The following is a 14,272-nucleotide window of genomic DNA, read 5'->3' on the forward strand; positions in this document are numbered from 1 at the left end:
TGACTAAATACTTTTTTGCCCCACTGTATATACACACATATACATATATATATACACAAATATACAAGCCGTTCTTTAAAAAAAGAAGTAATATGTAATAAATAGTGTTGTGTATATACAGTTGAGTTACTGCACATAGAATTGGTATTGCACAGTGGTGGTCCATAGAGGAAGTGCGAAGAAAAAAAATTGGGGGAGGGCTGTGTTATTGGTGCATGTGTTTGCTGCTCTGCTGAGGCAGTGGGAGGAATACATGCCCATCAGGGAGGGGAGAGGGCAGCCGATGATCTTTTGTGCTGTCTTGACCACACTCTGAAGCCTCGCTCTATCCGCCTTGGTGCAGCTGCCGTACCATACCGTGATGCAGTAGGTTAGCAGGCTCTCAATGGACGAGCGGTAGAAGGTCAGCAGCAGGTTGTTGGGCCTTCTTGACGACCACTGAGATGTTTCCTGTCCAGGAGATGTCAGCAGAGATGAGGACACCAAGGAACCGGAAGGTGTGGACCCTCTCCACACACTCCCCGTTGATGTAAAGGGGGGCCAAGTCAGTGCTGTGTCTCCTGAAGTCAACAATGAGCTCTTTGGTTTTCTTAGTGTTCAGTGCCAGGTTGTTTTCTGAACACCATGCTGCCAGCTTCAGGACTTCCTCTCTGTAGTCTGCTTCGTCTCCCTTCGAGATGAGTCCGACTACCGTGGTGTCATCAGCAAACTTGATGATGAGAGTGTTGTTGTGGGTCGAACTGCATTCGTGGGTGTAGAGAGAATACAGGAGGGGGCTCAGCACACAGCCCTGTGGGGAGCCGGTGCTCAGTGTGCGAGTGGAGGAGAGATGAGGGCCGAGTCTTACAGTCTGGGGCCGGTTTGTGATCATGATCAAACCTGCACCGTTTCATCCATTTATGAGAAATACTCTAGTCTAAAATAATCTAAGGTCAGTAATTATGGTTAATTATGGTTAGTTATGGTCAGTAATTAAGTGTTAAAAAAAACAAACTGTACAAAGAAAATTAGATTTATTGAGAAAATGATCTTTGTTTCAAAACTAGAAACAAAAAACCCTAAACTTTAAAACATAGTGTTTTATTTTAGTATTACAGTATGATAATGTCATTTTAACACCATTATTATAAATTCACTGACCACTTTATTAAACAACAGCTTACTCCCTTAAATATCCAATCAGCCAATCACATGGCAGCAAATAATTTTGTTTAGGCATGCAAACATTCATGACTTTGAATGATGATCATGATCGTTGATACCAGATACGCTCGTCTGAGTATTTCAGAAACTGCTGATTGACTTATTTTACCCACACAACCATCTCTGGTGTTGACAGAGAATGGTCTGAAAAACAGAAAATGGCCAGTGTGCTTTGAGGTGATAGGAAGGTAAGAGAAACTCTAATAAACACTCTTTACAGGTCAGGTATCCAGAAGATCCTGTCTGAACACATATAACTGCCACAGCAGCAGAAGACCACACCGGTTACCCCTCCTGTCCTGTTAAAACAGGCTACAATTCACAACCAGCTCACCAAAACTGGACAACATGCTGCAACACTCAGACGGTGGGATCAGAATTTAGCATAAACAACATGAAAGCATGGATCCACCCAGGCTTAAATTACCACTTCAGCCTGTTGGGATATTTTCTTGGCATATCTTTGGGCCCTTTAGTACCAACTGATCATGATTTAAATACCACAACCTACCTAAATATTGTTGCTGACCATGTCCATAGTTACAAACAAACCCTAACATCAAAGCATCGAATGTAAAAAACAAACATCCATAAAAAACAATTTCCATTAGTGTGGCTACACCAATCTCTGCCATCTACCATTTATTAGCTATTAAAACATATTTCAGGCTTTAAATATCTACAGTTAGACAATGAGAATTTTATTTATATAGCAAATTTCATTATACGCATATTCAACTCAACTTACAAGCTTGTGTAAAACAAGTTACCAATGTTGAGCACCTGTGTAAAACCTCTGCAGGTTTAGGATGCCTTAAGGCAATAAAACCCCAGCAAAATATAAAAAAAAACAAAGAAAACAAAACAAAACAAAAAACACCAGTGATTTTGTGTGAAAAGCCATTTGTTGATAGAGCATTACAGGTGATTATGGTAACAGCAGGCTTACAAAGACACACGCAAACGGCCATCCGCACAAAAACACTGACATCCAATCCAAACGAGTCGCACCGTAAAGAAAAGAGAAACACACACATTCCTAGAAAAGTGACACAAACACACAAAGGGCAGCAAGAATGTGCACTGATGTGATACGTACATAATACACATTATCATATGCAGGTATGCAACACACACACAAGCAGCCACACTTACACACAGTGGGCCAGAACATTCCACTAACTGGACAATGGAGCAGGCTGTACAGCCAAATCCCTCTGATATCCCTTACTATGAGCTAATCCAGCTAGGACATGAAACCTGAATGACCCTCTTCCCTGAACGCACACACACAATCCCGCACACAAGCATAAATGCGCTGGAAACAAGTGCTCTACAGATAGCAACAAACATTAACACTCTGCTCATTGTGAACTGACCCGTGACACATGCATGTGACCTTTATCCCCAGGTATGGTGGTGAATCATACTGGAATGTGTTTGTTTTCACTCCCAACAGGCTGTGTTTTTCCACTGAGAGTGACACAGGCCAGTGTTTTTCAAGTTCAGCCTGTTTTTGTGGTCAGCCTTTTGGAAGTGTTACGGCAACATCACAGAAATCCACGGCTGGGTAACCACGCTGTAGTATAATTAACATCTGGTAAATATATGCTGTGTTATTTCATAATTCATCACCATCCTCCTAATCAAATTAATATTTATAACAAAGACATAAAAATGAGTTATAGGAGCCCATTCAGCATCAACATTATAGTCAGCAAAGGCTGCGCTTCCATGCACCATAACAATGCTTAAACTAAAACTGTTTGACAGCTGGTGAGTTTCTGCCATTCAAACACAAACCCACGCAGTCCTAATGAAGCAGACTAGTTAAGGGTTAATGAACAACACTTACAGTGGTTTTTTTTTTATTTGTTACTTTAATTGTTGCCTTTTGTTGCCAGCAAACAGCTGCTCTTTAACAAACCCAACATTTACAATGCAACATGGTGTTTTAATTTGTTGTTTTTTTCCTGCACAGAGGAGTATGTGGACCTCCCCTAAGAGCTTTTACCAAGAGACAAAGCATGACCAGGAGTGTACCTAGTTTTAATTTTTTTTCTCAAATCGGGTTACAATCATTCAGTTATTACAATCTTTGCAGATTGATTGTGCTTAAGAAGGTAATCACCCCCCTAAAGACCCATTATGAGTAAAAAACAGCTTGAGATACATTTCTGGGTAACAGATCAACTGAAGTCTAATATTTACTGTTTTAGCTTAGCCAGTTATTGGTCATTACCAACACCTAAAGAAGCATTTTTTTCTAGCTGATAGATTTTATTTTTGTTCCCGGACTCTTGCCTTCAGCTGGGACAGGCTCCAGCTCCACTCCGACCCTGATAAGCAGAAGAAAATGGATCTACTGATGGATGAGCTTTCAATTATGTTTACCTGGTAATTGCTGAGCACGGGTGTCTGCACGTGAAAGCTGTTAGGGTAGATAATGTTTAAAGTTAACTTGAGGAGTAGTTTAGTTTAGTTTTGACGTTCCAAGTACATCAATAAAAACGCAAAACTCATAATCCAAAAGTAACACTAAGTCCATGAAAACACAAGTAACAAAACAAACTACAAAGAAAATCAGACACATGATGATATAACAGCCACTAAAGGAATGACAGGATTATTTATACACACACTGCTTGAGGATTGAACACAAGAGGGTAACAAGTAACAGCTTAACCAAATCTAAATAACTACACAGAAGAAGTAAAACAGTGAGACTACTGACTGAGACACAAGACAGCAAACAAAAGGAGCCCTGTGGAAACTAAACAAATAACAAACTCCATAAACACCATCTAGAACTGTCGTGGTCCTGGGTCTCCTGACCCAGCGTTTTTAGTTCTTTGTGATGTTTGTATTATTGTACTTGTGTGAGTTATTCTATGGTTTCTAGTTTCGATCCCTTGCCCTTCATGTTTCTCTGTGTCCCCTCTGTTCTGTGTAAGTCTGTGTCTGCATGTTTGAGTTCCCCTCTGTGTCTTTCGGTTCTTAGAGTCCTCTGCCTTATGGTTTATGTCTCTGTGTTTCTTAGTTGCTGTCTCCACTGTGTCAAGTTCGCGTCTCTGTGTGATACTTCCTGTTTTACTTTGAAGGTCCGTGTCTTATGTGAATGTGTCCTGCTTTGCTTGTCTCGTCAGTCCTGATTTCTCCCAGCTGTGCCCTCCTTCTGTGTCTCATTCCCCTCGTTACTTCCCAGTGTATTTAAACCCTGTGTTTCTCTGAGTCAGTGTCGTGTCGTCCCTCATGCTGTGTGGATCTCCCTGTGAGTTTTAGTTTGTTGTTCCCAGTTTAGTTTGTCTGTTTTTTTTTTTTTTTTATTTTTTTTTTTCTTTTTTTTTTTTTTTTTTTTTTTTTTTTTTTTTTTTTTTTTTTTTTTTTTTTTTTTTTTCTTAATGACATCAGAAACAGCAGTATGCGACATTACGTGATGGCTGTGTTTTGAGTTCATTCCCGAGTCTGTGAGTCCTGCATTTTGGGTCCAACTCCTGCCTGCCGCACAGCGATTCATGACAAGAACTCGACTGTAACAAGAAAATAAAACTCAAAACCTAAAGCAATCAAGAAAAAACGTATAACACAGGCTCACGGTAGGGCTGTTCGATATAACGATATATATCGGATGACGATATAAAAACGTCTATCGTTTCATTTTACGCTATCGTTTGTTTCGTGGTGTCGCAAAATAAACTGTTTACGGCAATATTTTTTCATCGTTTTGATGGTCACTGTAGTGGCTATATTAATTTCTTAAAGTTCTCTCTTTCTCTTATATTTTATATAACCACACTACGGACGGACAAGCGCCTGTTTTTATGCGTTGTGGTTAGCAACAACGACGGTAACAGCATCGCGTGTCCGCTTGTTTATGTTCCACATAAACCTTTCACAATAAAGCTCAAGATCCTGTTGAGACTTTTCAAAATAAACTGAATCACGTGAAAGAGCAGATTATTTACGGATGAGAATTAAAAAAGAGCCGCCAGGTGCTAAAAAATAAACCTTAGACTCAAACGTTAGAACAGGCTTTTCCCCGCAGCACGCCGTGTAATAAATACTCACAAAGAAAACGGCGGCCTTTACAACTTATGTCTAAAAATGTATAGTTTCATGCATCGGTTAAAACACTCGACTCCAGCTACATGACGCGCAGCTGGAAACACTTCCCGCAAGTCGAGATTCACAGAATTTACAGAAAATGTTACATTTTTGTGATTTATATCGTTATCGGACGATAGAATTCTTATATCGGGATATGAGATTTTGGTCATATCGCACAGCCCTAGCTCACAGTGAAAAAAGATACAGAACATTTGATTCTAAACAAAATTCAAGACATTGAAAGGTTAAAACTCTGGGACCACGACAAAGACAGCTACACAAAAGTAAGTTATAAATTATGTAAGACAGAGTGGGAAAACCTCTGTAGGCTCGATTACTCCATGTGACCAGTCAAACTGTTATGTGATCAACTGTTGGTATAAAAACACAGCCTATAACAGCTTTACTCATATATAAAACGACTCTGAATAACTCTGAATATGAATCTGATTTTTATTTCAGTTTAGGTATGAAAAATATTGTAATATTTACTGACAACAGAAAAGATTTTATTGGTACTGATTGTGGTGATGTTGCCTAATGTACTGAAATGTTTTCAGCTTAATCTTAAGGTTTGATCATGTAAAATAATTAATCCCTGAAAGGTTTTCAGGGATTAATTATTTTATCACCACAGCACAAATCTTTCTCAGTCATTTCAGACCCCTGTAGGTTCTTATCTATATCAGATATTATTATCATGTTGCAACCATCTAGCGACAGGCTAAAAATGACCTTTTTTACCATTTGTGCACCTATAACACCTTATAAAAGCAGCGTATCATTATTATTTCATGGCAATAACATTTCCGTTATATCCACAAAAGGTGATGTTTTGATAAGCAATGATATAATGATATATTATGATGTCCTTAGGTTTCCCTGCAATTATCTTGCAATGGATTAAAACAACCTGTTTTTGACCTAAATTGTCAAAAGCGTCTTTGAGCAGGCTTGAACTGTTCACACTATACTGTAGCATCAACATCTACTAATTATAAAAAATTGGTAACATTTGTGAAATACATCCACCATAAACTGAAAATCTCAAAATATTGGTGAAGTAGTATTTCAGGATTAAACTTATCTGTGAGTTACGTAGTTACTGAACAAAAGCTGTGTGCACAGCTGAGAGTTGCAGCCATTTGAGACTACATGTGCAGAGCATGAAATGTGAAATGAGCAGTGAAACGACAGCCTCCTTTTATTTTATTTATGACAAGTATTTCACAGTTCTACTGTCTGCAGGAGAACTGCATGCACCTGTGCATGAACAATAGGACATCGCAACAGGACGTCTTCATGAGAGTGTTTTCATATCCTTGCATAGCTAGTCCTCCCTATGTCAGTGTAGCCTTAAGAAGGCTTCACTGTTTTTTGTGATCTCTGTGATTCCCCACTGTTTAAAAGAAAAACAAAACACAACTTCCACCTGCTTTCATCTTTTCATCTCAGGAATAATCTGAAGAATTTCAATAAAAAGTGCATGATGTGAGGAACAACAGCAGAGGCTTACCCACAGTGGTGGCAAAGAGTGTCAAACAGAGTGTCAACCATTATGAGAAATGCAGCTGTGACTGAATCATTTTTGTGGTTTGGCATAAACAATCAAAACAACCCTGGTTTTTCTTCATCTCTGCCTTGTTCCTTCTTGGCTGATGCCCTCATTTACTTCCACACAGCTCCTCCTTTTCTTGCCCCTCTGCAATTACGCCGACACCGTGATGCTGACCTCACCTTCGTATTGCCCTTTCCAATACATTTTCAGCAAATATGACAGCAGATGAGGTGGCTCTGTTCATCTCATCTCTGCTCAGTCAACATCCTTCTGAGCAAAACATCGTAGTGTCAGATCAGCTGTGCAGAGCAGGCGAGAGGCTACAGCACATATTAATCCCTGCTGCCTGAGTCACAGCACAGCAGCTAAAACAGCCAGGGACTCTGGTGTAATACAGTATGCTGCCGCTGCTAGCATTGATTCAAGAAGGCTGTTTTATCGATCAGCTAACCTGCTGCTGTGGTATAAGGGAGGGGAAGAAAAGGGAAAGATGAAACATAAAGACTGTAGCGTGGATCAAAAACGCGAGGTTGAAGAGAGAAAGGAACGAAAGAGACAGACTGATGGACAGGATGAGAGAGGGACACACAGACATAGAGTGTGGGGCGAATAACTTCTAGAGCCGTCCCTGATGGGAGCATCACCATGGTGATGGGCTGAATTAAAGCCCCTGTTTGGCACATCATCGCTCTGGCCCTGAGAACGAGGAGGCTTCCACTGCGATCTCTGCACGGCGGTCTGAAAGAATGAGTCCATTACGGTGCTTCGATCGGTGCCCGTATTGCAGAAGAAAGGGGAAGTGATGAGCAGGTAGTGGGCTGTGTCACCAGTGCTGAGGGTGATGGAGCACCTGTCTGTGTGTAACGGCGTGTCGGTGTTTGTGAAGAAAAAAAAAAAGGTGTGCGCCGCTGCAGCTGGCGTGAAACACATCCACTGGTCTGACCTCATTTTTGATGTCTGCTACAGAATGAGGTTATTTTTCAACATTTATTAGACCAGATAAATGCTGTTTTTCTGCGCGGCCACAGCCTGACAAAGAATCTGAAGCTGACATAGTGACACAGCTGAATGTTTCTCACTGATGTCGGCTAATTTATCTGGTTTACTCTGTAATTAGCTAGTGTTTTTCTTAGCGAGGGGAAAGTCAATATAGCACACATAAGATAAAGTTAAGAAGGGATTAGATCCTTGGCTGGAGGGCGAGATTAGCTCAAACAGCAGTCAGTGAGTGTCAGAGGGTCTGTTCTGAAGCATCCCGCCCCCTGTTCACGCTTGGCTCGTGCACTATGCGCAATCAGGGTTAAAGTGCAGACTTTACACTATTTTGTGTTCAAGTCTCAAGTGTGCTGCGCTGGCAGTTCGGTCAGAATATAAATAAAGGGTCTCGTCCTAACCATCAGACCCTCCAGCCCCTCCCCTCTTATCCACCCCGTCCCCTTCAAGTATTGACCCAGGGCAGTTCGTCTTCTTCCTGCCAATGCAAGCACATCTCCAGCCCATCCAGCACATCTCTTCATCTCCAGCCAAACACACACAAATCCACAGAGGGTGTGGATGCTTAAGAAACCTAAAGTCTGCTATGCATGTCAAAAGTGCAGGCCTAATCAGACTGACACACACAAAACGCAAACAAACCAACAAACACTTTTAATTTTTTCTTTAACTCTTGATATATTTCTACTGAGTTCTGTGAAGTAGCTTCTTTCCTTTCAGGAATACATATTCGTTAACCTTGAGGCAAGCTTCTTATTAGATACAACACGACTGTGAATGGACACAGACCTTGTTTGTGGCTCTGCTGGATGGTTCTCTGGATGAAGCCCTGGACGTCTCTGTAGGTCTGGAGGAAGCGATCTTGGAATTGGCTGGCCTGCTCACTGCTAACCCCCAAGATACCCGACAGACGCTCGCGGCCTACATGTGATAAGACGTATCAGGGAGGAGGAAACAAACAGTTCAGTCAGAAAACTGCGATCTATGAAATTATTGATTTATTACAGCAGCAGGAGAGCAGAAGTTACAGTTTGGCGTCTAGGCTGCGAGCTCATCACTCCCCACAAACATAACACATATCAAACTGGCGAGTGATGAATAAAATATCCCCCCCGGAGCATGCAGGCAGGCAGCAATGCAGGGTAGCAGTGGCGCTGACATGCCAGTGGAGAGATGGGATATTTGAGAGGATGTGTTTAGTCTACGATGTCAGGAGACTCGGGTGTGTTAGGGTGTATGATGCAGTGTGCATTTCTCAAATGTTTTGAATTGGGCATGATGTAAAATACATGCATGTATAATCTGAGTAATGTCTGGTAAATGCAGCGATTAGCTTTGTGACATTATTCGCTTTCCTTGGATTTCCTCTCACATGCAAATTACTTGGAAGATGTATTCTCTGCAAGGAGAGTTTAACAGGTGGTGCTGATCACATTCACCTCAGTGGAGATAATTATAATTATTAGAATTCCTGACCAAAGATGGTGGCGACAGATAGGTGAGGCCTGAGGCCGAGAAGTTGAGAGGAGCTAAGTGAACAGAGGACAGACTGGACCAGAGGGCAGGAGAAAGGCAAAGGAAAAAAAGTAGAGCAAACTGAGGAGTGGGAGGATGAAAAGGACAAGATAAAAGATCACTGGGAGACTTAGAGGTGAGTATTTGTGTGTCGAGATGAAGACTAGAACACAAAAACCTGGTGTGGATGTGTTTGCTCAGGAGGTTTTAAAGGTGTGCAGCCTGTAGCATGAGCACAAGAGCAGGGCCCGGGCAGAGGAGTGTAGAGGGTTTGCTAATGGGCAACACAGTTACTATGTGTGTTTTTCAGTGATGGTGACAGTGATTAAAGCAGGGACTCAACATCACAACAATCACGTGACAGAAAACACACAGCCCTATTGTGTTGGATGTGTAGGATGTCTGACCTTTATAGAGAAACATCAACTGTGATTGCAGCTTGACTATTGGAAAGAGAAATATTTCTTAAAATCTGGATTCCTTGAAATAAATTTGAAATAAAGTGGTTTAATACACCCCAAAAACATAAAAAAGGCAGTAATTTTGACTTAAAGCACATCAGGGAGAGAATGTTTACTGGGTAGCAGTGTGATACAAGGATCTGGTCAATTACACAATTTAGATACTTTAAATTCAATAAAATTCAATAAAATCAAATAGACTTTTACTCAATATTAAGTCTGTATTTGCATTGACTGGCACATTTATGCAGGAAAGAATATATATATTTAGGTTTTTTTCTATTGACATAAATACTATAAAACATACAAATACATACATCATGCACTCATATCAATATTAAAATGTATATGAGTTGGTATGCCTGTATTGCAGGTAAACAGTTTTTTAAGGAAGTATTTTCAGAAATATCCCTGGTTCCCTGGTTTTTAGCAGGCGGATGTTGGATAGGGATTAATTTAGAAAGCCCCCTGCTGGCCATTATAAAGAATGCAGGTTTAAGTCTCTTCCACATTGGCATCTTTTATGTACAGTCTATAGTCTATCCTACCTTTTGTCTGTCAGCATCATTGCGTGGCCTTCTTATTTGTGGCCCCACTCTATGTATGTATGTGTACGGCTGTGCCCCTCCTCCCTGACCCGATTATTGTCTTGTTGAGCAGGATTCTTTTAGTATTCTGTAACCATAGCAACACATCCCTCCATGAAGAGCCGTCTGTCTGCGTGGATCAGCGGCTCCTTACATTCCTCTTCTTGTTTCCCTCTCGGCCCCGCCTGCTTATTGCCAGTGCATTTCCCCTACATTACCCTCTGCACAAATCGCCACATTTTCCCCTTTACTGTATATTTTGTTCATCTGACTACCCGCTCTCACGTTGTTGCCCTCTTTCAAACACTTAATACTGACTCTGCATTTTTTCTTTAACCTTTTCCTGTGCGATTTGTCCGTGCATGTTTTGCCCCGCACGCATGTCTCACATGAGTAGCTTTGATATGTGCTTCTCATTGTTGTTATTGTTAAGGGTTTATTGAGTTTACAAAAAATGATTCATTTAGTATCGCGTGTCTGAGAGTGACTGTCTTTGAGCTGTGAGTCCAGCTCAGACTGAAATGCCACAGAACAATAAACCATCAGATTGAGATTTTTTAATGAAGCATATTAAGTCCAAAGCATGAATCTTAAATGCAGATTCTGTGTTTCAGATCATTGTCGTGATATTGTCTAACAAATCCACAGGAGCAGTAGTTCGGTTAGGTCCAGTATAGTCAGAATAAGATTGTTATTTCCAACTACATACTTCATGTTTGGTGAGACATGATCATCTTTCCATGTGCAAACACAGAATACTGGAGACAGACAGAGCAGCAGCAAGACCACTGTACAGAACAGCGCACGCAACATTAATGACAGACTTTAACTAAAAAGAATGATGGGAGGGGCTGGGGTGGGTTGCAAAGTGGCTTGCAGACCAACGCAACCTCGAGGTGGTTATGGTGACAACAAGATTAAATAGTTTAACTTTATTTTACTCAATGTTGAAAGTAATATTATTTCTTTTTTTTCTGCTTTGTCCTAAAGTCAATTATATTGTTTTAATAAGTGAATTTTTTCATGTCCTACTTTTGGTTATGTAGCTTCAGTTAAATCTAGAATATTCTTGATCCACAGATAGAGAAACATGCTGAGCCAGGACGCCAGTGGAGCATATTCTCTACCAAGTCATCTGGATCTACAACAAAACAGAATCAATTCTTTCTTTGTCCATGCTCCACCTCTCCAACAGCTTCATGACACTCATGACTCAGACGTTTATGTGTAATCCTGATGACAAGCATACAAACAGCAGATATTTCAGACACCAGAATCAAACAAGCAAGCTCCTGTGACACTAATCTGTGGTCACGTGTGTCCATGTTCATAAGAAAATGCACCTGTGTGTGAACCATAAATGGGTCACAAGTCACACAAACAAGTCTCTTTAAGGGCCACATGGCTGTTTTATGTATTTATCTTCCTTTCAGCTCTCTTCTGTCTATTTTTATCTTTCTCTATCCCTCCATCGCCCATCCCTTGATTCAGGACTGTGATTCAGTACATAAAAGGAACAGGAAAACAGCTACAGTATGTCCCAGCAGAAATCGCTGGACATTTCTGAGTAAACACCAAGGAGCAACCTTCAGAGGTGGAAAACAAAGACAACGTAGAAATAACAAAAACTGCAGTTCCTCCATGTGCCGCTTAAAGCTGGCTTCAAAAAACAAAGTTGATCCGCACAGAATAAAACTGCAGACTCTTCTTGCTGTTTTTCTTTCACTTAAGTGCTGCACAGCACTCTAAATGATCTATAATGCTGATTCATTTACCCTCTTTAAACTATGAACTGCTTGCATTTCTAAACCAACGACACTTAAACCTGTTATGCTTTCATTTGGAAACATACTCATCATTTGTCCTATTCATTGACAAAACCACTTTTCTGTGAGGTGTGTTTGTACTCACCTGCTCCATAAACAACAGAGTACACAACGCGTTTGGCATGCTCTCTGTCCTCAGATGTCACCTCTTTCTCACTCAACCCCTTCCTGAGAGACAGATTCAGAGAGAGCGAGAGATGCATTATTCCATTAGTGACAGAAATTTCACTAATATTTTATCCATTTTCACTGCTGTGGAAGTGAAGAGTTATGATTTAAAGTCGACTGAAAACACCGAAGTGATACTTGCTTTTAAAGAAAAACTGATGTTGCAATAAAATAAGACTTTTTGTTTTAAAGACAAGTAAGAAAATGAAGTCTTTGGCTGACGAGTATTAAACATTTACAAATGAAAAGATGGCTACGACTAACGAGGGATGCGGGGTAAGATTTCTGTCACCAATCAGAGATTAAATATTGTTCAAGCTGATTGAGGTGTTATTGGCAGCAATTTTAAAGAAATGGCCAAAGTGACACTCGGCAGAGAAAGTAAAAAGACAGAAAGAGTAAGGGCAAAGATAAAAGCGAGAAAAAGCCCATCAGGCAACAGATTATAAGAGCAAGAAAGAAAGCGCAGTGTGAGATGTAGACGTTAAAGCCGCATAAATACAGAAAAGAACAGAGGCTGCAGGAGAGGGGAAGACAGACAGTTATGTAATGTGACTTCCAGACAGCCGTAGTACTGGGGATCAGGCTGGGTGGGATGACACGTCTGCAAAGTGGCATTTCTGGAGGGGCTGACAGGGAGCTGCCACAGCTGATCAGTGTTGAGGGAGTGCCCCACACATACCCACACTACAAGTCTGGTGAGCTTCAGTGCCAGCCTTGCATAATGACATGTGACTTCTTAGATATGATGACAGTACAGTACACTAAAATACCTCTCTGCTGTTTTCTCTCTGTGGCACACACACACATGCACAGATATGTATCTGTTAAATGACATGTGGGGGTAAATGGGGGCAACCTATGAGGTCCAAAAGTGAGCATTATCCTCCAATGACATCTGGCTGAAGAAAAAGCTATTCTGGATTTTCATTGCCCCCTGCTGGAGTGGCATCAATGCACTGAGTAAAAAAAAAACTGCAAAAATAAGTGCCTTTAATTCGTTGCAAGGCTAAATAACAAGCAGAGCAGCAAGTTGTCCTCTTAAAGAAGAAGTCCACATGATACTCAATCAATTACTTTTGTAATATGACAAAAACAAAAAATAAAAGTCCGGTAACAGCTATCTCTAATCAGAGAAAGCAGAGGAACATTACTGTGTTTTAGCTGAATGATGGCTGAGGCGAGGGTGAAATTTGACCAACTATAAGTAAAAATGAGTGACAGAAAAGAAAAGAGCATAACAACAACAGGGGCCAGAGACATACATACACACCACAGCAAAAGCTGAGGGACAACTGGATGAGCAGAAGACTAATGATGCGATAGAAAGAGGAAGAGGTCTATAAGAGAAAGACACCGAGGTGGCGTAATCCCAGCGGTGCTGCGGTGACTCCAGTTAATTTGTTTAAAGGTGAAAGAGAGATAATGAAAGAGACACACTGCAAAGCCTCAGTGGACCTGTTAATATGGTAATCTGTTTAACCGGCGCCCTCTGACACACACCTGTCTGAGATGGATGACAGGAGTGTGGGTATGACACACACCATATGCACATCATCAAAGAGACAGCACAGACCTGCACCAACACAGACACACACTCACAGAGAGGGGTAAGAATACACACTCACACACACACAAACTTCAAAAGCCCAACAATGTAATCAGCAGGATGACCAGCCCCGGGTGTCCTGCCCAGTGAAGAGAGACAGAAAAAGGCCGCTGGCATGGTAGTCATGGCAACCAGACTATTAGGATGTGAAGTGAAACAAGGGAGGCAGAGAGGGAAGGAGAAACCCTGTATAGGACCAAAACTCACCTTGGCAAGTCGATCAAGGGAGAACCTGAGTGTGTGTG

General features: G+C 41.1%; 1 protein-coding gene across 1 annotated transcript in view; it reads right to left on the reverse strand.

Moving 5' to 3' along the window:
• Positions 1 to 14,272, reverse strand: part of poln (polymerase (DNA directed) nu) — a 75,647-nt gene that overhangs the window by 7,848 nt on the left and 53,527 nt on the right. The window contains exons 20-21 of the mRNA XM_042212710.1: positions 12,336 to 12,418; positions 8,651 to 8,782 (exon numbers count right to left, since the gene is read on the reverse strand). Of these exons, the coding sequence (XP_042068644.1) occupies positions 8,651 to 8,782; positions 12,336 to 12,418 (215 nt within the window). The remainder of the gene's footprint in view (positions 1 to 8,650; positions 8,783 to 12,335; positions 12,419 to 14,272) is intronic.

Source organism: Haplochromis burtoni, unplaced genomic scaffold (assembly GCF_018398535.1).
Source record: "Haplochromis burtoni strain Fernald_Lab_line unplaced genomic scaffold, NCSU_Asbu1 Contig_388, whole genome shotgun sequence".
NCBI classification, from domain to species: Eukaryota; Metazoa; Chordata; class Actinopteri; order Cichliformes; family Cichlidae; genus Haplochromis; species Haplochromis burtoni.